The 22,602-nt window shown below is 41.2% G+C and overlaps 2 protein-coding genes across 27 annotated transcripts in view; one reads left to right on the top strand and one right to left on the bottom strand.

The window, feature by feature from the left end:
- NSUN7 (NOP2/Sun RNA methyltransferase family member 7) overlaps positions 1 to 7,193 on the top strand; it is a 29,430-nt gene extending 22,237 nt beyond the window's left edge. The window contains exons 11-14 of the mRNA XM_083458532.1: positions 329 to 430; positions 1,641 to 1,758; positions 3,821 to 3,944; positions 5,734 to 7,193. Of these exons, the coding sequence (XP_083314658.1) occupies positions 329 to 430; positions 1,641 to 1,758; positions 3,821 to 3,944; positions 5,734 to 6,375 (986 nt within the window). The 3' untranslated portion in view covers positions 6,376 to 7,193. The remainder of the gene's footprint in view (positions 1 to 328; positions 431 to 1,640; positions 1,759 to 3,820; positions 3,945 to 5,733) is intronic.
- A 687-nt stretch (positions 7,194 to 7,880) lies between these two features.
- APBB2 (amyloid beta precursor protein binding family B member 2) overlaps positions 7,881 to 22,602 on the bottom strand; it is a 170,071-nt gene continuing 155,349 nt past the window's right edge. For 18 of the 26 annotated variants that reach the window (XM_083458169.1, XM_083458187.1, XM_083458192.1 and 15 more), the window contains 6 exons: positions 20,926 to 21,040; positions 19,972 to 20,059; positions 19,388 to 19,471; positions 15,673 to 15,788; positions 13,749 to 13,928; positions 7,881 to 12,672 (listed from right to left, as the gene is read on the bottom strand). In XM_083458169.1, coding sequence (XP_083314295.1) covers positions 12,505 to 12,672; positions 13,749 to 13,928; positions 15,673 to 15,788; positions 19,388 to 19,471; positions 19,972 to 20,059; positions 20,926 to 21,040 — 751 coding nt within the window. In that variant the 3' untranslated portion in view covers positions 7,881 to 12,504. Of the gene's footprint in view, positions 12,673 to 13,748; positions 13,929 to 15,672; positions 15,789 to 18,210; positions 18,980 to 19,298; positions 19,472 to 19,971; positions 20,060 to 20,925; positions 21,041 to 22,602 lie in introns of those variants that run through there. The other 8 variants (XM_083458188.1, XM_083458172.1, XM_083458178.1 and 5 more) reach the window with 2 other exon arrangements.

The raw sequence follows: 22,602 nt of genomic DNA on the forward strand, positions 1-22,602 counted from the left end.
AGAAAAACTTTGGAGTACATCTGGGTGGAAGTTGCTGAGATGTAATAAATGGTGCATAAAAATGTAATCAGTTTCAAAGTGGCTTGAAACTGGCTTGTTGAAATCAATCATAGTTGTGTTAACCATCATTCCGAGTCCAGATGATGCAGCAAACTGGTTTAATAGAATTGAAGTAAACATTTCCAAAGTCTTTGTTTTGGTCATGTGGAAAGGAGGAGAAGGGAGAGTTCTTTTTTGAGGGCAGTGCACATTGCCATGGTTTAGTGTTTCATGAGGACATGGCCAGTTACTGGTTTTTGTTTGAACTTACTCATTGTTTTCTCTTCAGATGCAGAATTACTTAGAGATCTCTCTCAGGGCTCTGTAGCAGAAGATAAACTCAATTCTCTTGCTCAACAGCAGCTGAAAGAATTGTCACATGCAATGCAGTGTAAGTTTGTCATTAACTGGTAAGAATTAGAGTAAAATATTGTGTATAGACAACCCCTGAGTATTCAGAGAAATAAAAGTACTGAGAGGACAACTATTGGAAGAGAAAATTGTTCCTGGAGCAAAAAATGTCACTAATAGTGATTGGCATTTGAAAACATAGTCTTGCAATGGGAACAGTCACCTTGTTGTTTTAGAGAATCTCAATGGCCTTCTTTAGGGGCATTTGTTATCCTTTGGGATATTCTTTTCCCATGTAGTTGCGATGGAAGGACAGCTGATGATGGACTATTCCAGGAAAGGAGGAGTCTGCAGTGTACTAAACAGGCCCAGCCTAGCAGTCTTTATTGGTTCTTTTAGCTGCTGTTGTTCTTTATGTTCCTTTTGGAACTAGAATCCCTGATTTTTCCAGTCCACTTTAGGAAAGCCTTATGGGCTAATCATCACTTGTCCCTGTTTTCTGGAAGGGATAATAAATGCCCTCCCTTGAAAATCATTTAATAGAATAAAATTCTTTTCTCTGCTGAATAATATTTCTAAAATTGTGAGAAAGTCAGTGTTCATTTTTATTTTAAAGTAAGGTTTAAAGATCTTAAGGCAGCTAACTTGCAGATTATTTGGACTAAATGGTCTTTATGGGAAACAGGGTCAGAGCAGATAAAAAGATGGAACTCATCAATAAAACAATTGCAAATTAAAACTTATTAAAAATGGAGTGGCAAAAGCATTTGATCAAAGTGTGGCCCATAAGTCTGTCTGAATGAAAAGGTACTTGCATGTCAGTGGAAATCCATCAGAGGGTGCTAGACAGACATCACAAGGAAGTGAGATAAATATTACTTGCTGATGTCTGTAAATCAAGTTGCTATTAAAGGCACAGCCATAAACTTATAATCCTAGCCGGAAATGGATGGTAGGGCATGTTAGTGGCACAATATGGTTGTAGGGAATGTGAAAAGGTTTTAGATTATATAGAAGAAAGGGGATCAGCATCTGGGTCCCTAGTTGGGGTGGGCTTTTAATGGAACATATGATTTACTCATGACAAAATGTGAATTCCTGGTTGCTTTAGTTATAAGATGGTAATGTTCAATACATCTATACAAATTGGTTCAACTTTAAATGTTTTTAACATCAGTTAGTGACATGTGTTTAATATTTAAAGTGTGCTTAAACTAGAAATTATTAACAGTTGGATTTTCTTCTTACAGTTAGCAGAGTGCAAGCTATTGTCTACTGCACTTGTTCAGTTTACCCAGAAGAAAATGAAGTTGTGGTGAACAAAGCCCTGGCATCTGGAGCAGAAGGACCCAAGGCCCAGCCTTACAAGTAAGGCTTTTATTGGTTGTGAATTACATTCTTCTGCTGATGCAGGGCTTACAGTGCCACATAGTCCCTACCCCATTCATTCTGTTTCACAACTGTAGAGAGTACTCAGAGCTTGAGCATAGAATCCTGTCCAGCTGCTATACCTATTGTAGCTAATTCAATGACATTAGTAGCTGGTGAATTAAAAAAAAAACCCCAAACCTTCTACTCATGAAATTGATGTGTCTTTCTGTCAGGATGACCATCTTCATATGTCAGTTTTTGCATGTCTGCTTTAGTATGTAGATGCTACTAGAAAAAACAGGATGAGAGCCCATCCAGCCATGCAGAGTGCATGGCCCCCATTGATACCATTGTGTAGCCCAGTCCACACATTGTTACTTGGGTTCGAGAAGGGGAGGAGTATGACGGAAACTCAAACTGTAGTTTGAGATGCTCAGAAGTTTGAGTTTATTTCAAGCTATAGTTTATTGTGATGTGCGAACCAAGCCCTTGATTGTACGGTTGTGGCATACAGAGAAAAGGATTGCTATTGAACCATCTGGTCATTAACACTTCTCTTGCACCAGAAACAACAGATTTGCTGTTCTTCAGGAAAATCCCAAGTACTTTTTTTGAGGGCAGTTTACACATTGTGACAACTTAAAAAAAATGGGCAAAATGACTGATGCCCAGAATGGATTTCTGCCTAGGTTGCTGATTTATGTAATGTGATTTGGTGACCCTCCTGGGACTGCAAAGGGGTTAAGTTTAACCTCTGGTTTGCTAGTAAACCTGAATTACTGTGTCATGAAATGATACATGTCTAAGAAGTGTGTTACCGACCTGAGGAGTTTGGAAAGCTCTGCCCTAAACCTAAGAACGTGAAGTTATAAACTCTTCTGGACAATACTCGTAACAGAAATATGCAAAATAACTAAGCAAGTATTAGAAGTCACCCCAGAACTGGCCGTACTAAAAATCTTCCAAGATAATAATGCCCACTCACACATAAAGAGCTCATAACCCACCTACTCTCAGCAGCCAGAAGCATCATAGCCAGACACTGGAGAGACCTGTCAGGAGTAAGCATGAACCAATAGGGAAACAGCCTTATTAGAAAAACTAACCAACAAACTGAAAATGACATGGGGACAAATAGAAGAAGACACCTTCACCCCAATACACAGCCCGACAAGACAACAACAAGAACCCACTGACAGCATACGAATCAATCTGGCTAACCTGATCTGATCCAAACAAACAAACACACACACACACACACCCTGCTCAGACACAAAAACAGTTCTCACTACAGCCAACCAAAGTCAACCAACCACACCTAGACCACCCCAACCTCTCTCACCACCAAGGAGATACAACAAGCGAATAGGAAGAGAACCCACACAAGTGACGCTGACACAAAACCCCACACATGTACTAAGTACAACGGTACCTTGGTTTTTGAACATCTCCATTCACAAACATTTCGGTTTTCGAACGCCGTAAACCTGGAAGTAAATGCTTCGGTTTTTGAATACGCCTCGGAAGTTGAATATGCCACACGGCTTCCGCTGAGTGCAAGATCCTGAGGCCTAACTGTCAGCTATTGAGTTTTCGGTTTTTGAACATTTCAGAACTCAAATGGTCTTCTGGAATGGATTACGTTCGAAAACTGAGGTACCACTGTAGAAGACTAGAAGCATCGTCACCCACCCCTCTCGCCCTCCCCTTTTCTCCCCCTTTTCTTGCTAACCTAACACTGTATGCAACACTAATGTCTCACAACAAATGAAACTGACCTGTAGAAAACGCAACTTGAAAAAAAGAGACAATTCACGTATTTTTGTAAACTAAGAAATCTTTAATGGTTTTTTTTTTTTAACCCCAGCACAATTGGGAACAGTTGCTGCCCATTTAAATGAAAACAGTGTGTTTAATATACTTAGGAAAAACCGTTCATGACAGCTCTTAGCTTTTGTTTTTTTAAGAAAACTACAGGGAGGCCACAATTGACTAAAATTGCATTTTACTTAAGGGCACATGGTGGTGATTCAATACTTTGTGTTAATATCCACTGTAGGCTTTGTCCGCCTGTTCTTCCATTGTGTTGCAAATCAGAAATAAGCTTGTCTGCAGCAAACTTTTTCCGACTGGAGCCATCAGATATTTCTAATAGCTGTTTTATAGCTGTTCTATCCCGAGAGGTAAGTACTAGTAAAAGAAAAAGAAAAAGTAATATAACCAATAAAATGAAGTGTTTTGATATTTTGAATTTTTTTTGCTAGTGAATTCTTGGATATAGATGAAAGGTAGTGTAGATTTAACAGTTAACATGCTTAACAGCCAACCATTGTGCAAGTAATCTGTCCACGAAGAAGGCATTGTGCACAATTCCCAGTCGATATACATAATCTCCCTCAACTGCATTTTGTAAATTTCTTGGCTGTTATGTTGTCTCTCTAAGAAATGTGCTCTCGTTTCCTTTGCCCGGTTCAGTAGTATGCAATCTGTGTCCACCCCCCACCTGCCCCAACATACCACCCCACTGATCTGCTGAAAAAGTCAGGGTCCCAGATAAAGATTAACCTTTTTTCCTGTTTTGCAGCGTTCGTTTCACCCTTCCTTTCCTCTTCCTACCACCCCACAGAGCATAGGGGCAGCCGCAGAATGTCAATGGCTGCCCCGAGGCCGCCTTTCATAAGCAGGCCTCATGCTCTGCCAGCAGAACTTCCCTGCAGCCTCCAGAACCATTGGAAGTGCCTGCTTATTCGCGTTATTTAGTCTAAAAACTATCTTGTAGTGTCCTGAGAACTAAAAGTATTCTTAAACTGAATGCAGGTAATGGTGAGTCGTCCAAGATCACCAAACAATTCCATGGTGGAGGTGAGATCAAAAGATCTCCATCTGTTTCAAAGCTATCTTACTTTAATCGTATTGTTTGCCATCTGGTAATATGATGCTTAAGGGGAGCAGGTGGTGTTGTGGTGTAAACCACTGAGCCTCTTGGGCTTGCCAATCAGAAGGTCGGTGGTTCGAATCTGCGCAATGGGGTGAGCTTCTATTGCTCTGTCCCAGCTCCTGCCAACCTAGCAGTTCGAAATCACACCAGTGTAAGTAGATAAATAGTTACCGCTGTGGCGGGAAGGTAAATGGTGTTTCCGTGCACTCTGGCTTCTGTCATGGTGTTCTGTTGCGCCAGAAACGGTTTAGTCATGCTGGCCACATGACCCAGAAAGCTGTCTGTGGACAAACACCATCTCCCTTGGGCTGAAAGTGAAATGAGCGCCGCAACCCCAGTCCCCTTTGACTGGACTTAACCGTCCAGGGGTCCTTCACCTTTCACCTAATATGATGCTAGGGAGGTTATTTTTCTTTACTGTTACTACAGTACAGTGGTACCTCTAGTTAAAAACTTAATTCGTTCCAGAGGTCCATTCCTAACCTGAAACTGTTCTTAACTAGAGGCGTGCTTTCGCTAATGGGGCCTTTTGCTGTCGCTGGCACACGATTTCCATTCTCACCCTGAGGCAAAGTTTTCAACTCGAGGTAACTCTTCCAGGTGTTTGTAACTCAAGGTAACACTATATAGTTGAACTGGAAAGCAAGGAGGGTAGAATCGCCCAGGTAGGGAGCCCCTGCTCTGGTTCTCCAGGGGATGTTGACCTCCAACTCCCGTTAACTCCAACCAGCATAGCCAGTAGTTGGGGAAGTTGAAAACTGTAGTTCCAGCAACAACTGGAGAGAGTCAGAGGTTAGCTACTCCTGCCCTATATGATAATAAGGACAATGAGGTCTGCAGAATGGTGGTAACAGTAGATACTTAGAACAGCAGCTACTTCTTCTGAAATGCACAACAAATGCTAACGTGAATTGCTTTCTCAGAACTAAGGGTGTCATTTTCCTATATTTCTATGTGCCGTGGATGACACTGGCTGCCCTTCTTCAGAGCTGTGATTTGGTTTTGCTGATGATGTGTCCCTTTTAACTTTACAGAGGGATCCATCAGAGACGGTGTCTGTGAAAGATGTTTTAGCTCGTGCTGCGGCAAAAGGGTTATTGGAAGGGATTGACTTAGCAAAGCCAGCTAAGAGAGAAGAGAAAAAGAAAAAGAAACCGAAAGTAACCCAGCCAAAGACACCTACTAAAGAGGCAATGATAAAGTCCAAAATTCAGGAGTTCCTGGATCGAGAAATGAAACCGGGCATGATTGAGTCAGATACTTCCGTCTCTAATTTAGCTTCCAGTGCCTCTCAAAAATCTGTGAACCAGACAAATAGTTCTGTTCCCCTGAAGAAAACAGTCCAACCCCCCTCGAACTCGTCTCTGCCAATGATGTCCAAGAATTCTCTTACTGCAGCTTCCATGCAAAAGATGTTTGAAAAGCATCGAAACATCAGAAAACCAAAGCTTGACGATAGTGTGATGGTCTTGAAACCTGTCGAAATCGTCCTGCCTCCGGTAATGGTGCCATACTTCAACCCACAAGGAAACCGATCCCATATTTCGACTAACCATTATTATTATAATTGGGGTGGAACTCATGGCACACTTAGCCCTTCTACATCCAAAAAGCTGATCAAGACAAAAGAGCCCTCACTTTCTTCTACAGTCAAGCATTCTCGTCCGTGGCTTTGAAGATTGCCTTTTGTAACTCAGTTTTTAACCGTAATTCTTTCAAAATTTGAAACTTGCATTCCTCTAATGGTAAAAAACGAAAACCCTTGGGCATTCAGTATTCATCTGCATAGGGACCAAACTGCTCTAGGCAGCAGTTAAGATGCTCACATGCCTTTTCCAAAGCTATTATTATGGTAGCAGAGGGGCTGTTCTGCAGAAAGGCTTTTATCTCAATGAACTTTGAATGTCAAAATGCTTAAATTAATATACAGTATCAGATTATGCAGACAGGGGTAAACCAGAGGTTTCATGGGCAATAGATGATCAGCTTAGAATACAGCAGACAGATTCTGTCTAAGTAAAAACTTACAGGTACTGAATTACAATTGTAAAGAAGAACAGGGCTTCTAAAAAGTAGAAGTGGATTTCAGTTCTTATTTTCTAGATATTTCAGTGTAAAGCCTTGGGAATTTTGAATACCTTACCTTGTATCTTTTTCTAAAATTGGTTCCAGTCTGCAGAGTGATCTTTCAAGACTTCAGCCTGTTTAATAATCTGCTCAAATCTTCTCTTCCAAAAGGACTGGCTTTTTTATTTAAAAAAAGCAATTTGTGACCATTTTGGCTTTAAGAATAGGACATCACAACCTCAAAGAAAAAGGACAAGAACATTTCCGGGCTTTCTTTGTGAGGGAGCATAATTACTGGATGGTTTCATGTTGCTGCGGCTAGACACTGAACTCTACTAGGACGTCAATATAAATATTTGGCTCATTAGGCAGCATAGTTAAATGGAAACAAACCTATTAAACAATTGCTGATTAATGCCTTTCATAACTCTAGTCTGTTATTTTCTGTGTCCCTGCGCCCTAGCCACTTAGTATCTTTTGTAACTAAGGATTTTATAGGCTCAGTTGTAACACATATGCATTAGTCCTAGATCATTACAGGAAAGACAAATGTTCTGTGCTTCCTTATAGGTTGACTGTATTCTTTCTGTAATGTTTAAAGGGCATTCATATATCATGTGTAAAATATACCCATGAGGCATAGTTAACTGAGATGCCTAGGTATCTTTTCAGATGTTGGAAGAAAATTTCTGTTCCATATGAAACAGTATTCATTATATATAACATATCAGGAGCAATTAAGCATTTGGTGGTGGGTAAATTGAATAGGATGCATAACGTGGCAAACCAGAAGTGTTTTGGCTGGCATCTACAGTTGAGAGTACTATTGCGTTAGGTAATAATAATAATAATAATAATAATAGTTATTTATACTCCATCCATCTGGCTGCGTTTTCTCCATACTTTTGTAAAATATTCAAAAATCATCTTTTTCCTTTAGTAAACCTACTCTCATTAAAATCTGCCCTATTTTATATTTTAATCCAGAGATTACATAGCCGAAAAGGAATAATAACCATTTCTTTTTACAAAGCTAAGACGAGTATTTTTAGAGTGGTGGCTTTTCTTGTGAAATCACTAAGCTCCCAGCGACATAAACACAAGAGGCCAGTAGTTAATGCAGCTAAATTTATTCTTGCAACAGATTACATTTAAATGTGTAAAAAGTGGACAATGGTGGAAAAAACCTTTCTGTTTTAAAATCAACTACTTCACGTAATAGCGAGAGCTCTTACTGATAAACTGTGTGTATTTTCTCCTTTCTCTTTTGCAGATAGTGAAATAAATCAAACCTACTTCTGCTATTCACACTTCTCTCCCTCAAAATAACTATGCCTGCCAGAGAGAGGAGCTAATGATGGTAATGATAGAGCTCTAGAGAGGCTCAGCTTTTGTGAGCTAATGCGATAAAAATAGCAGTTTCCCTCCATATGTGATCTGTTTAATTGACTGCAGAGTTCTTTAACAAATAAACAAGTTCTTAAAGCTTTGTAGACGGTGCCATCTTTGTATTCAGCTTTCTGTAGATTTTCTTCTACTCAGCTATTAAAGGCTTTGCACACAAAGTTTATCATTAAGACCTCCTTGTTACAGAAGTAGGATTGATGGCGTTTCATGCAAATTTCTTTCCGTTTTTAGGCATTTCTTCATCTCTATGAAAAAACATGTTTTTAAAGAAATAGTACTTGTTCTGTATAAACGAAGCAACAAGCAGCATCAAAGAACTGCTGTGGGTTGGGGCAGAAAAAAAGGCATTAATTAAGCTATCACAAATGACTGGTTAACAATCTCCCTTCCTTCAACGGAGTACGCAAATGAGGTGGTCCGTGAGAGCAGCATCTAACTTGCTTTTTGTGTTTTTAAAAAATAATAGAAGTTAGCTTTACATGTTATTTTTGCCATTTTACTTCTACATATTCAGTTAATTAAAAAGGTGACTACAAATAATTACAAAAATCCTCTGTCTTTAGGCAACCTATAGTACACTGAGATTACTTAGCACTGGATTATCGTGTGCGATCACATCCAGTAATAAAGATATGTCAACATAATCGAAGAATATTTCAGTAAAAATAGAATAAATAAAATAAAAATATTTAAGCTGTATTTAACAAGTTAATCAAAAAAAGACATGAAACGTCCAAGGCATAGTGAACATGGCTGCCTTGTGCAATTATAAAGAATGCATAGATAACAGAAGTGTCACTACAACATTGAGTAAGTCATTGGCATTTGTTCGCATTCAACCCATACATGTATTTTGGCCATCATTGAGAAATGTTTTATGTTTTTTTTTTGTCTGGTAAGAACTGCCTTGCTGCTTTCTGTTTCCAGCAGTGGCCAGCCTGATGCCCTTTGGGAGCTCACAAGTGTGGCCTTTCCTATTGTTTAGTCCTCAGCATCTGGTATTCAGAGACACTACCTCTACAATGGAGATTCCATAAAGAAGGTTCAGATAAAATAAGCTTATAACAAGTTTGATTTTCAAGGAGTGGGATGCAACTCTCAGCTGGTGGGACTTATAATGCTGAAAAGAATAAAAAGTTTTTAAAGCTTTTGAAACTTTGCAACTAAACCAAAAGCTAGTTGAAAAAGAAATGCTTGGTCTACTCAATGTTTTCAGCAAGCATGTCTTGCATTTTCTTCTGAATGTGAAAAGGTCATACTCTAGAAAAACTCTATGCCAATTAAGACACAAATGAGTTAAGGTTTCCTGCTTGGGTTTAAGTACTTAATGAGAATGGAGCATAGCCATATAACAAACTATTGGTTTGCAATTTTATGATTTTTTAATTTTTATTTGAGGAGAGCTGCTAGTAGTCAGCATGTACTTTCTAAAAATGGAGAGAGTGAGCCAGATTATTTTCTTCAGGAGGAAAGTGAGAATGGTAATACCTTAGCAAAGGCAGACCCAAGCATTTGTCTACTTTAGGAGTACAATGGATGCGACTTTTAGAGCAATAAAGCCAGGAGGCTACACCCCTTAGGGTTACTTCTCTTGGAAGGTAACGGACCTTACTACCTCTGTAAAGTTAACTGGAAAATAATAAGGGTTTAGTCTCTTTATGCATAGGCTCATTTCTGGTCTTGTTAACCTGCAAACTATACATCATAAAAATGGGGAGGGGGGGGGGGAGTTGCTAAGTTTTCCATTTTGTAGCTCTTGGGACATTGTGGGCTAATTCACACATGCCTGAATTGATGATTCAGCAATTGATGACCTGCAGTTGGATGTGTGACCTAGCTCCACTGAGAAGCGGTGTGTTTGAGGTGATATGGAAGGGGTTGTGATCTGGTGTCTCAGTCACACATGCAAGCCACTGCTCGAGGTGGTACTGATCAGGTGATAAACATGCGCATGAAAGCAAGCCCAATGCTGCCTTTAGAGAGGTAAAAGCAAGTGAGCACAATGCTTGGTTTGGCAGCAGCTGTTCCTCAGCGGAGGAGGGAAAAGGAAGAGAAACCTTTTAGGATATGTGAGCCAAATGGAAGCAGCTGTGGATGCTGACATGTGGTTGGGGTTTTTTGAGCAGTGGACATCATCCCCCCCAACTCTCTACTGTTCCTAGTTGCTCCTCTTCCTATCATTCGCCTATTTCTGTCTGCTTCAGAAGCACAAGAAACTCTTGCACACACAGAGATTTTTGTGTACTGAAATGGCACACGCAGCACTGTTTTGCAGTGCGCACTCATGGTGTCAAGCTACAATTGGGTACAAATTTCGTCAAAACACACTTGCATGATTGTGCGCATTGCTTTTCCTATTTGTGCAAGAAATAACTGGAAGGAGCATTTTTTTATCTTGACACCTTTCAGGACTGACACTACTGATTGACAGTAGTGTAGTATTCTGCCTAATTCCTTATGCTACAGATTGTTGGGCTACTACAGACTGATTCACACATGACTCCACATTGCACTTGTGAACAAACAGGAGGTATTGTGGCTTACTCCTGTATGCATTGATATAATCTCCCCTTTAGTAGTTTTTGATATAATCTCCTCTTTAATAGTTTTTGGAGGAGAGTGCCAAACACAAGCTTGCCTTCCCTTACCCTCTTCAACTGTACATTCGACACTCTGGGGCCTGACCTCTGCCACGGCCCCAAGGCATGAATGGATTCTAAGGCTTTTCCTTTGGCAGCTGCGCAAGTGAAAATGTGCTACACATGACACATGAAAAATATTAAAAACTATCCAAAACACACAGCATAAGGTGCAGTTATAAGGAACTAGCATGTGGAGTCGGTTGTGGGATTTGCAACAAGTTTCACTTGGCACTGCAAAGGTCAAATGTGGTGGTCGGTGGGTGTTCCAAAATCTACTGGGAGGTGACATGATTTCTTAATTTAAAATCAAAGTAAAATATAGCTCCTTGGAAGGCTGCAAATTAAAATGGATCTTGCACAGCAAAAATGTCATTTAGGTGCGCTCAGCACCCAACCTCTGGAGGACATAGTTCTAGTGACAGAACTCAAGTAAGGAAAAACCCATGCACATTCACAGTTACCTAATGCAAACCCTGTCATAGGAAAAGTAACAAAGGATACCTTAATCTTCCTTCCTCTTCTCAGTTAAAGATGTTTTACTCATGCTGTATTGCTGAAATTCCATTTCTGATGCACTGATCCTTGTAGACGACTGGCCAAGGATTAAGGTACATTTTGGCTTTACTATTTTTAACCTCATGCATCTATCAGGTCCTTACCTTTGCTTCCTGCCTGTATCAGGGTAGAAACATTTAAAAACATAGACCAGCATCTATAGAAAATGCTAAGAAGCGCTTGAGCCTTAGTGTCACCAGTGCTGCGATTTATGTTTCGAAGCAAAAATCCCAGCATATCCTCCCAGGCGGCTCTCTGAACTCCTAAATGACAAGCTCGATTTCAGAACTGAAGGGCATTTCAAAGGTGATGATCTGCTACGGGGGCAGTGCTTCTTTACGAGAAAAAAGCATGCAAACCAAATGTAGTTAATACCATGCGACAATAGAGCACATCTATTTTCTTGTGCATACATATGCCTGGGAAAGGGTCATTCCCAGCACCGGCATGTCACTGAAACCGATACACATGTGATTGTCACAATTATAATATCGTTTGCACGCTCCTTCCAATCAAACTGCAATCTGCATAGGAAACTGTCGTGTTGAAGCAAACCCAACTGGCCGACAGAAGATGAAAAATGGTTACTAGGGTGCACAAGATGGAAGATTGGTTAATGAATGCAGTTTCTTAAAAAAAAAAAAAGCAGCTCAATATTCATATTACAATAATACAATGGTAACTAATACTTGGTATGTACTTCAGTGTTAAAAATGAGGACAAAGTGCTGCAGGATACAAGGACTGCTTGTGACAAATCCCAATCAGGATGGGGATGAATATCAATTTGGGCATGGTTCTCTCCGAAGAGCAATGTGCCATAATCCTTTCTGGTGTATGTGTGAATTTAGGTAACGTTCATAATATTTACACAGTTGGAAAACAGACCTTCCACTTCATGGTGCGAAACCTCACAGCAAAAAAATTACTCATGCTTCTTTTCATATCACATGATGGTGGCAAGAACGAGAGAACATGCTTTTGTCTAATATTATTTGATAAGGGTAAATTCTCTGAAGACAAAGCATCACCAATTTAAACTGGAAGGCCAAAAATCAGTTCATCTTCTTTAATGTGACTACTGTATCTTCTGTTAGATGTTTTCTGAGAAACCATTTCTTTTCCTGCAGGGCTGCTATGGCGTGTCCGTAACGGGACGTTTCTGTTTCAAAGTGTCAATGAGGGACAACATCCCCCGTTTTACATTAGTCGTGACTCTTCTGGTCATCGAGTCTGCAGGAGGAGGCGGCGGCCGGACTTTTTGTGAAGGAGGTCTGGCTACCAAGCACTTCTGGTATCGTAGCTGAAAGAAAGCAAAGATGTTCTGCAATCATTAGCAAGGCTCGGTACCTTGAGCTTTCCTCACTATGTTCTGCAACATCATTTAGGATTTGCTTCCGAGTAGGCAACACACAGACATATCATGACCCATCAAGCTTAAATGCGACCCATCAAGCTCTGTATGGTAAATTTAAAAGCAGCAACTGTGTATGGTGGTTCATCAACCTCCTAATTTTGCTACCTGCATGGGATTGGTTCGTCACAAGTTTTGCAAATCTGCCCTTAGACATGGCACTCGTAGATCCTTAGAGCGGGTCTTTCCTCATTTTGGCAGTTTCTTACATTCTCTGCACAATTATTACACGTTAGCGGGGACAACACATCATTAAGATATTGGATACACAACCGTCCTTTCTAATACAAGGAGTAACAACTCACCATGTTGGCAGATTTGTCTTAAGTCTTCCACCTCTAAATCTAAAAGAATATAATTTGAGGGCAGTGCCTAGGATTGAACGTTATTGTGTTCTGATTGCCAGAACTTGCTCAGGTTAGTGCTAGTATTTTCTCTATTAGCCCAAGGGAACGGATGACAATTTTGAAGGATGGTACCCACTAAACCCTCTGGAAGCAGATGCTGAATAATACCACTGAAGCAGGGAACTCTGGTTATTCTCATCAATCTTATAATTTGTTCTTCCCATTGTCTCCTTTCTATAAAGACACATTGTTCTCTTGCAAAAGGCTGGCGCTTGTTTCCTTGACTCTGATGCTTTATGCTACTTATCTGCTTTTCAGTCTGTGCACGTAACAGTTCACAATATTGACTGCTAATAGCATTAAAGCAGAGGAGGGGGAGAGAGCTGACACTAATATTTAGAATCATGGTGTTAAATGTTAAGATCCGAGCGCAGAACTGGGGAGAGAATTGTAATTTATCAGGGCGCTCTGAAAAATGAATAGAATTATTGTTTTCCTGTCATTTTGCGTTCATGCTAAATACTACAAAATAATATTTGAGGGGGATTTCATGTACTGGTTTCTTTTAATGTTCTAATACTTCTACAAATTGTACTACAGTTTTCTGTGGTCACTTACCATACAAGCCGCCTGGACGGCTTCTGATACGTTGCCTGCATTGGGCTCACACCAGAAAACGTGGCACTCAAAATGCTGGTTCCCCGTATCCATAATGAAGGCAAACGTATGGATATCTTTGCCCACTCCCATAAAAGACAAGAACCGTACACGACATTCCACCACAATTTCCTCTTCATTCTAGTTAGGAAGGAAGAATTTGTGTTACTACAAATAAAAACTTTCAGAGGTAGCACTGAAGAAACAATCATTAGTCTGAGCGCTGGAAGCTCTGATTCTTGGAAGGTCACCAATTATGGACCAAGGAACAAACCTGGTGTAACCTTCCAAAATGCACCAAGAGGTGGACTAACTGTCACAGCATCCCGGGCTTGGAGGCTGATTTGCAAACAGGCATACAGGGCCATGCAGTTTCACACACAATGAAAACACTCTTTCATATTTGTTTTTTAAAGGTTGCCAAGCATCTTAATAAACAACAACAACTCTCTTTTATTAAAAAATCAACCTTAAATCAGTATGCAGATATGCAAGAAGTTAATTTGAGGGGCATTAACCAAAAACTAGAGGTTACTTATTGTCCTAAGCTACCTGGGGTTCATTCTGTGCCCATCAACTTCTCAAAGTAGGGTAGAAAAATACCCAAGCATCTTGCCCATACTATGAATTCCATTTTTTTATGGCTATACCATTTCAAGATGACTAGAGGAGATCATTGCTGTCCATGTACATTTCTGTGCATATATCGCCTTGAGATGGTTGCTTAGAAGGTGATTATAAATGACGACAACGACGACAACAATCACCCTATTACAAAGCACTGCAAGGAACCATTGGACTCAATGAGTAAATTTTAACCTAGTAAGGTTAATTTTGTGAGGCTGGCTTTATTTTGACACAAATTAACCATCTCATAGTGCAAACCTGATACACTGATTTCTTGTTGGTAATGTTCTTTTGAAAAACAAAACAAAACCCTATTAGGCTATTGGGGTATGTTGGACCCACTGTATATATAGAGTAGAACCTTTACTTACAACCGCCTCCACTCGCGGATGTTCCAAGTTGCGACCACGGCAAACCCGGAAGTAACCGGTGGGTTTGCTGCTGTTTGCACATGTGCAGGAGCAGTGGTTGCGGTTTGCGCATGCCCAGTAATGGGCAATCGCCGCCTGCACATGCGCACAACGGTGCCTCTCCCAGCAACCTATTTTGCCATAAGGACAGGTCTCCGTATTGGACTGTGGTCGTGAGTAGAGGTTGCACTGTATATATTTCCACCATGAGTCCAGTATTTCATCTAGCCATTTTTTGTTTGTTTCTGATTTGTTTGCTCTTCGGTTATGAGGCCTGTATTGCACATATAACACATCATCTGTTTTCTTCTCCAGGGATTTCTGATATTCCAATAAGGAATTTGGGTTAATATTGTGGGGTATAATGTACCTTGGAATGGAATATTAATAAAATCCATTTTTCTATGTTAGACGGCAGTCATTCTTGAAAACAGACAGGGACTGTATTTCCAGCTATTAATTAATATTATCCAAAAAGGTGTGTGAGGGTTAAGCTCACTGAACTGTTCGATCATGACTGAGATCTATACTAGACATTACATTTCCCTTAAAATCTTAGGCAAGTGGGTTTTCTTCTCTGTTTATTAAGCTGGTAGTTTTGTTATTTTTACAGGAGAAAATAGCAACATATGGCAGAAATGAATATCTTTAAAATGCCATGCATACCATCAACGGTTGCCAAATTTGCTCTGGCAGTGCATATGGCGGCTTCTATTTATCTCAAATAAAATCGACTAAAAGGAAAGTTTGAAGAAAACAAAGCACTGGCTAAATAAAAAGGCCCACATTCTAGTATCAACTACATATGAAGCATTTCTGGTTTTTAGAGAGGCCAGGTTGTCCCTTACCCCTTCGCTGATGACTGTCACTGTAGCATCCGCGACATTCATGGTGACAGGCACCCAGTCGTCTCGGCTGGAGGAGTTGATGAGGCTTTCTATAGCGGCATTCAGGGTGTCCATACCTGCAGTTGCAGAGCAACAGAGACAAGATCATTAACGGAGAGTCAGCGTTTTATGGCAGGAAGAATATCAGGCATTAAGCTCACAGGGTGTGGGTGTGTTTTAAAGTAAGATTTTATTAAAGCCTTTTCATGACACAGTAAGATAAAAGAAACAAATCCAGTCCTTTTTTCTGGGGGGACGCGGAGGGACGCATACCCCTAAACATTTTGTGAATCTAAGTTTGGCCTCATTGAAGGGCAGTATTTCAACAGAAGTAGGAAAACGAGAGTACCTCCTGCAAGAAAATTAAAGAAAAAAAAGCACTGAACGAATCTAAATAAAAACAAAAACAGGGAAAGAGAAAACACCAAAGGAAAACCCAGAAAAGAGAAGAAAGCATTATGTTTGATAGAGAAAAACTATTGCTGACATTTATGATTAATACAGTGGTACCCGGGTTAAGTACTTAATTCGTTCCGGAAGTCTGTTCTTAACCTGAAACTGTTCTTAACCTGATGCACCACTTTAGCTAATGGGGCCTCCCGCTGCTGCTGCACCGCCGAAGCACGATTTCTGTTCTCTACCTGAAGCAAAGTTCTAAACCCAAGGTTCTATTTCTGGGTTAGCGGAGTCTGTAACCTGAAGCATATGTAACCTGAAGCATATGTAACCCGAGGTACCACTGTAATAATAATTAGAGAACCCCTTTTGGGCTTTTTGCGTTAAAAGGAAAATGAATTAATCTATGTAGGTCAGAAGATTGGGAAAATATTGCCCAGTAGAAAGTGGAATAGTCGAGTGTCACTCTAAAGTGAATATTTTGAATAATGTCTTCTATGTAACTGACAGATGTAAAATCGGACGTCCTTTTTATTTTTCTTCTCTTCTCACTGTGGTTTTGGGGCACACACACCCAGCCTGACTCACGGGGGGGGGGGGAGAATAAAATGAGATGAAACCCATATATGCTACCCTGAGGAAGGGCAGACTAAGCATGCTAATAAAAGTCATAAAATATAGGGGTGTCCAAGAGAAGCTGCCAAGAAAGATGTAGAAATCTGAGCTGAAGCAGCAGTTTCATTCCTTCATTTATACGCTGATATACACTAGTGGCCAAAATTGTGGAAACCTTTTGGAAAAAATGTGTGTTTCCGAGGTTTGATGGCTCATAGCACCTGATTGGCTGTCTAAACACTCCTGCTCATTGGCTACACTCAAATGAAGGAAAGCTACAGCATATCAACTTAGGCAAGTTGCGCTTCCCTTTTCTGGTTTTTTGGCTATAACTTTTGATAGAATACAGATAATTGAACAAACTTTGCTGCATTACATTCTTCATTAAATTATCTTTCCATTGATACATAATTTTATGGTAATACTCCAAAAAAGTGGTGTTATGAGCCATCAAACCTCAGAAATACACTTTTTATTAGCCAAAAATTGGAAATCGCAAGAAATACCAACAATGGAAGATTGGCCGATGAAGATGTTTGGATTTTTTGGAGCTGGCCGCCCTGACTGGAAGAATCTGGGACCAGAAGGAAGAGGAGACACAAGAGGATTGGAAGAAATTTAAAGAATATTTAGCTAAATATTGTGATATAAGATAATTAGAAAATTCTTGGAAGTAACAAATAGGCTTAGGGGCAGAATAAGAATAGGTGGTAGTAAATATTAAGGATTTGAATATTAATAAAAGAGATGAGGATAGTAAATGAAAGGAGTGGATATTATTAGAAATATACAAGGGTTATAATGAAATTCAGTTAGAGGGGATTTGAGGAAGTCAGTTATCAATGTAACAAGAATTAGAGATTTGAAGTAAGAATTCTGTTTTGTGTTTTTCTCCCCCCCCCTTTTCTTTTTTCTTTTCTTGTTGTGTGTTTTGTAATGTTTTCTTTCCCCCCCTATGTGATAAATGTGGAAACCAATACATTTTTGAACCCCCCCCCAAACAGAAATACCCTTTTTTCCAAAAGGTTTCTACAATTTTGGCCTCTAATGTATAAAGAGGGGGGAGCAGTGGTGGTGGCTGGCTGGGGGTAGGGGGGGCAGAGGAAGTGGCGCTCCCTTGGTGGCGGCGGCACTGTGTGGTGACAGGAATGGCGAAGCAGTTGCCCCACAGGTATGTGCGCACATCAACCCACAGCTCTCTTGAACCCCCCTTTTTCTTCCCTAGCCACATCCCTGTCCCAACAAGGATGCCACACCTGCCGGGAGCACGCCAGTACCTCTGTCAGTGCTAGATTTAGGGGGTTCCCCTGCACAAGGCGCTGGGTTGAGGGAGCGCAAAAAGGAAAAGATCCGCCACTGAGAAGATTCATTTGAGGGGCGCCAAATTGTGGCCTCGCTTGGGGCACCAACACGACCAAAGTCTGCCCCTGCCTCCACTCGTCTCTCGTAAGCCACCACTGGGAATCAACATGGTCCAATCTTCTTCACTTTTTCAGTGCAGTGGTACCTCGGGTTACATACGCTTCAGGTTACAGATTCCACTAACCCAGAAATAGAACCTCGGGTTAAGAACTTTGCTCTAAGATGAGAACAGAAAACATGCTCCGGCGGCGCAGTGGCAACAGGAGGCCCCATTAGCTAAAGTGGTGCTTCAGGTTAAGAACAGTTTCAGGTTAAGAATGGACCTCCGGAACGAATTAAGTACTTAACCTGAGGTACCACTGTATTTAGGATGGAACAGACTTGCAAAACATGGAACTGGCCAGGCTCTGAAGAGCCACTTCAGCTGTGTCCAAGCGTTTCGGCACGACTAACAGGCTTGGACTTTTCTTTCTCTCTTGGAAAAGCGGGCACCCGCATGCCATACCCCAAGCCACGTTTTACAGTCAAAAGGGCTTTGCCAGTCTGTATTGGGTGAGGTCAGCTCTTTTGAGAAATATCAATTCGAAGCTCTGTGCAAACATCTAAGTGGCATATCAATTAATAAGCAATAAGTTCAGATCCACATATTAACATTCTGACCATGTTATTTCACATTTGACAAGCAAATTGAAATAATTTAATTTTATCTTTCATGCCATGCACATCTCTGCAGTAACCCCTAATCTAGTAGAAGCTGGATCTGCCACATAATTAATTTGGAATATAACTGTCACTGTCTGGCCCCACAGTTAATATCGCTAACAGATCTGAATAACCATAACACCCAAAGTATGCACACTGAAAGTTTGGAGAAATTGAGATGCGTATCCGTCACCTACAGTGGTGCCCCGCAAGACGAATGCCTCGCAAGACGGAAAACCCACTAGACGAAAGGGTTTTCCGTTTTGGAGGTGCTTCGCAAAACGAATTTGCTATGGGCTTGCTTCGCAAGACGAAAATGTATTGCGAGTTCCTGTGGGTTTTTTCCCCTCCCCCCCTTTTTCCCAAGCCGCTAAGCCGCTTAACAGCTGATCCACTAAGCCCGCTAAGCCGCTAATAGCGCTAAGCCGCTAATGGGCTTGCTTCGCAAGACGAAAAAAACGCTAGACAAAGAGACTCGCGGAACGGATTCTTTTTGTCTTGCGAGGCACCACTGTATTTTAATCCTCTGTCAATGAAGAACAGAGCGCTCAGATGCTAAAGAGCAAACATTAAGGGAGTTATGGAGAAAGATTCAACCTACCCACTGGCTTAGCTACAGGTAACATTCCCAAGTACTGTACATGGAACTTCTGGACCAGCTCAGTCTTTGGTGTTGGGAAATCTACTGCATGGGAACAAAAAAATCAATTTCAACTTATCAAAATTCACATCAGGCAAAATATCCTTATTTCAAGGGCAGAATAAAATAATTCATCAGGTAGTTGATCTCTTAGGGATATCATTATCGATTCTAATAAATCTGTACTCCTTCTACCTACTATCACACATTAAAAATGAGCCTGAGTAATTTCTGGGGAATTTTTAAAAAAGTACATCATCATCTTTTATTCTTGTAAAGTAAAAACAGACAAATCTGTTTAGCAGGTCTGGCCTGCCCCAAATAAAGCCAGAGAAACAAGCCAAGAGTTTTGTGGCATCTTAAAGACCAAGGAAGTTATTTTGACCTATGTTCATGCTTCAACAGACTTAACATTACCCCTCTGGAAACACGCTGTGAAAATTCTTTTTAATTTTTTTTAAAAAAGTGGTTATTTATTAGTATTTAATTAATAAGTCACCTGTTTGAGACTACATAGTGAAGACAACATCCCAGTCACACAGTACCTTGCAAGGGAACATCCAGGGTGACGTTTGTCCGCTCTTGTAACGAACTGCAAGCCACAGCTTTGGCATTCTTCCGTTCAGCCATAATCTGGAGAAGACAGTGATCATATTATTACGATTATTATTTATTAAATTTGTAGGCCGCCCGTCATCCATAGATCTCGTCGTACAATCCTAATCCTGAAAGCCCTTAAAAAGGAGTGTTTCTCTTTTTCACCGTAACTCAGATGGGTTAAGGAACTATGGCTACAATCTTATGCACACCTACTTGGGAGTAAGCCTCATAGAACTCGTTGGGGTTTCTTTCCCAAAAGGATTGGGCTGCCTGCATTTAAATTTAAAGAGGCATGTTTGACAACCTGCAGTGCAAATATTGATGGAGGCGGTGGAAAACTTTACAGGGATGGGAGGTTTTCGCTACCTTTACCAAATGCACCACATCAAGAAGCTTAATATATAAAAGTTATTTGCAATCTGGTACTGTGTAACAACCCCCATGACCTTTGGGGGCAGAACAATTGAGTACGGAGATCTTGTCCGCAGCGTGAGCAGTGGTAAGGACAAAGGCTATAGGCACTTCACGTACCATCGTAAGACCTTTTTTGTCTCGCCTCTGAGCTAGCGGTGTTGATAAAACGCTACACACCTTATGTGGGCCATTTCTTTCCGTAGCCTCCCATAGGATACTGTCAACAGGTCAGCCCTAGAATGTGTTGAGCCCTCTTTCCTTTGCTGCTCAACATTATCTTTAGAAGCAGTTTCTCCTGCACAGAAATGTATGCCAGGCAACTGTTTGTGTGGAAGCTTTGGTTTGGACCTATACACTTAAATGGCACGGAAATAGATTTCACTGAAATCAGGGAGACTTCATGTAACACGCTCGGGAGTGTCGTATGGGGGTATGTTCGCACAGGAAAAGGGAGAGGATAGAATGAAAACAACAAGAAAGCTTGCCTTAGAACAGATTTCGTGCAGGCTTGTGGCAATGGCTTTTGCTGGCGTGTCACATCGAAACACGTGGCACTTCAAAATCCTCGTCTCTCGGTCTCTTGCTACATAGGCAAAGTCTCTGTACAAACAAAATTAATTACCTTATTCAAAGCAGTATCACCCACGGAAATACCTGCTTCAAAAAGAACGCAAAGGAACAAAGATCATGACAGCTATGCTCTTGCCTCCAGATTCTGAATAAAAACCACAGGAGAGGAATGTGGTCTTGTGCTTGTATTCTGCCTGCAGGTTCCCCAAAGGTGCCTGGTGGCCACTGTCAAAACAGGACCATTGTCCTGATCCAGCAAGCTATTCTTATGTTCTTAAAGATGACAACTGAATGGTCAGAACTTACTCGTTCCACATACTTAGTAGCTATCGCCATAAAGGTAAAGGTAACGGGACCCCTGACCATTAGGCCCAGTCATGACCGACTCTGGGGTTGCGGCGCTCATCTCGTTTTAAGCTTCCGGGTCATGTGGCCAGCATGACTAAGCCGCTTCTGGCGAACCAGAGCAGCGCACGGAAACACCATTTACCTTCCCGCTGGAGCGGTACCTATTTATCTACTTGCACTTTGATGTGCTTTCAAACTGCTAGGTTGGCAGGAGCAGGGACTAAGCAACGGGAGCTCACCCCGTTGCGGGGATTTGAACCGCCGACCTTCTGATCGGCAAGTCCTAGGCTCTGTGGTTTAACCCACAGAGCCACCCACATCCCTTAGCTATCGCCATAAAAACAATTAAATGGGCCTGCGTCCTAGTGAGGGATTCCAAAGCACAATTCTCTTTGTCGCAGTAGCAGAGCACATGCTCTCTGTGCAAAGAGTTTCAGGTTCAACCTTTGGTGTCCTCAGGGAGTGCTGGCAAGGACACGGGCCTGAAAAGCTTGCCAATCAGTCAACAACACTTAACTCAAGGGCCTCACTTGCTGTAAGGCAGATTCCTATGATCAAACCAAAAAAAAAGGTTTGGAATGCACTGATAACCATGTTATGATAACCAAAATCAGATGCTCTTAATACAGATGAAAAGTAATCACAACAAATGCTCTTAATGGAGACTGCGTTTTTTGTCACTTGATCCTGAACATATCCAAGACCAGGCCTTTAACCTTTGCTGAGAATCTGCTTAGGGAGACACTGTTTGCTCGCCGCTGCTCTGAAATGACCACCCTGCCTCAGTTCTTTTCCTTAGAAGTCCCCATGGAGACCTGAGATGCTAAAGGCTGTAAGAAGTGCAGCTTTCTATACATGCCATGATTCCACAAAGGGGGCAAAGCTGTCACCGCAAGCAAAGAAATGGCATCGGCAGGTATCACTGGGGATGGGAGGGCGGAGGGCGGAAGGGACCGGCAACCATCTGCTGCAAAATTATCCATCAGCATTAGCAATCAAATGTGGATCCTTCCTTCTGGCAAGGTCCAAATGATAGGGCGACTTCAATATTTAATCCTATCAGTTAGGGAGGCTCAGGAAAATCCGTAGGCGCAGTTTGCAAGGGCACTCCCCTGGAGTAGATTCTGTCTAAAGGCTGCTGGAGAGAAAGAGATAGGTTCGAAAGCTGCTACGCCTGAAACACTTTCCTCCCATGTAAGCCGTTCTGTAGCAACAACTCACCCCTTCCCTGTACTGCCACCAAG

Source organism: Podarcis tiliguerta (genome assembly GCF_965153285.1).
Source record: "Podarcis tiliguerta genome assembly, chromosome: 9".
Lineage (NCBI taxonomy): Eukaryota > Metazoa > Chordata > Lepidosauria > Squamata > Lacertidae > Podarcis > Podarcis tiliguerta.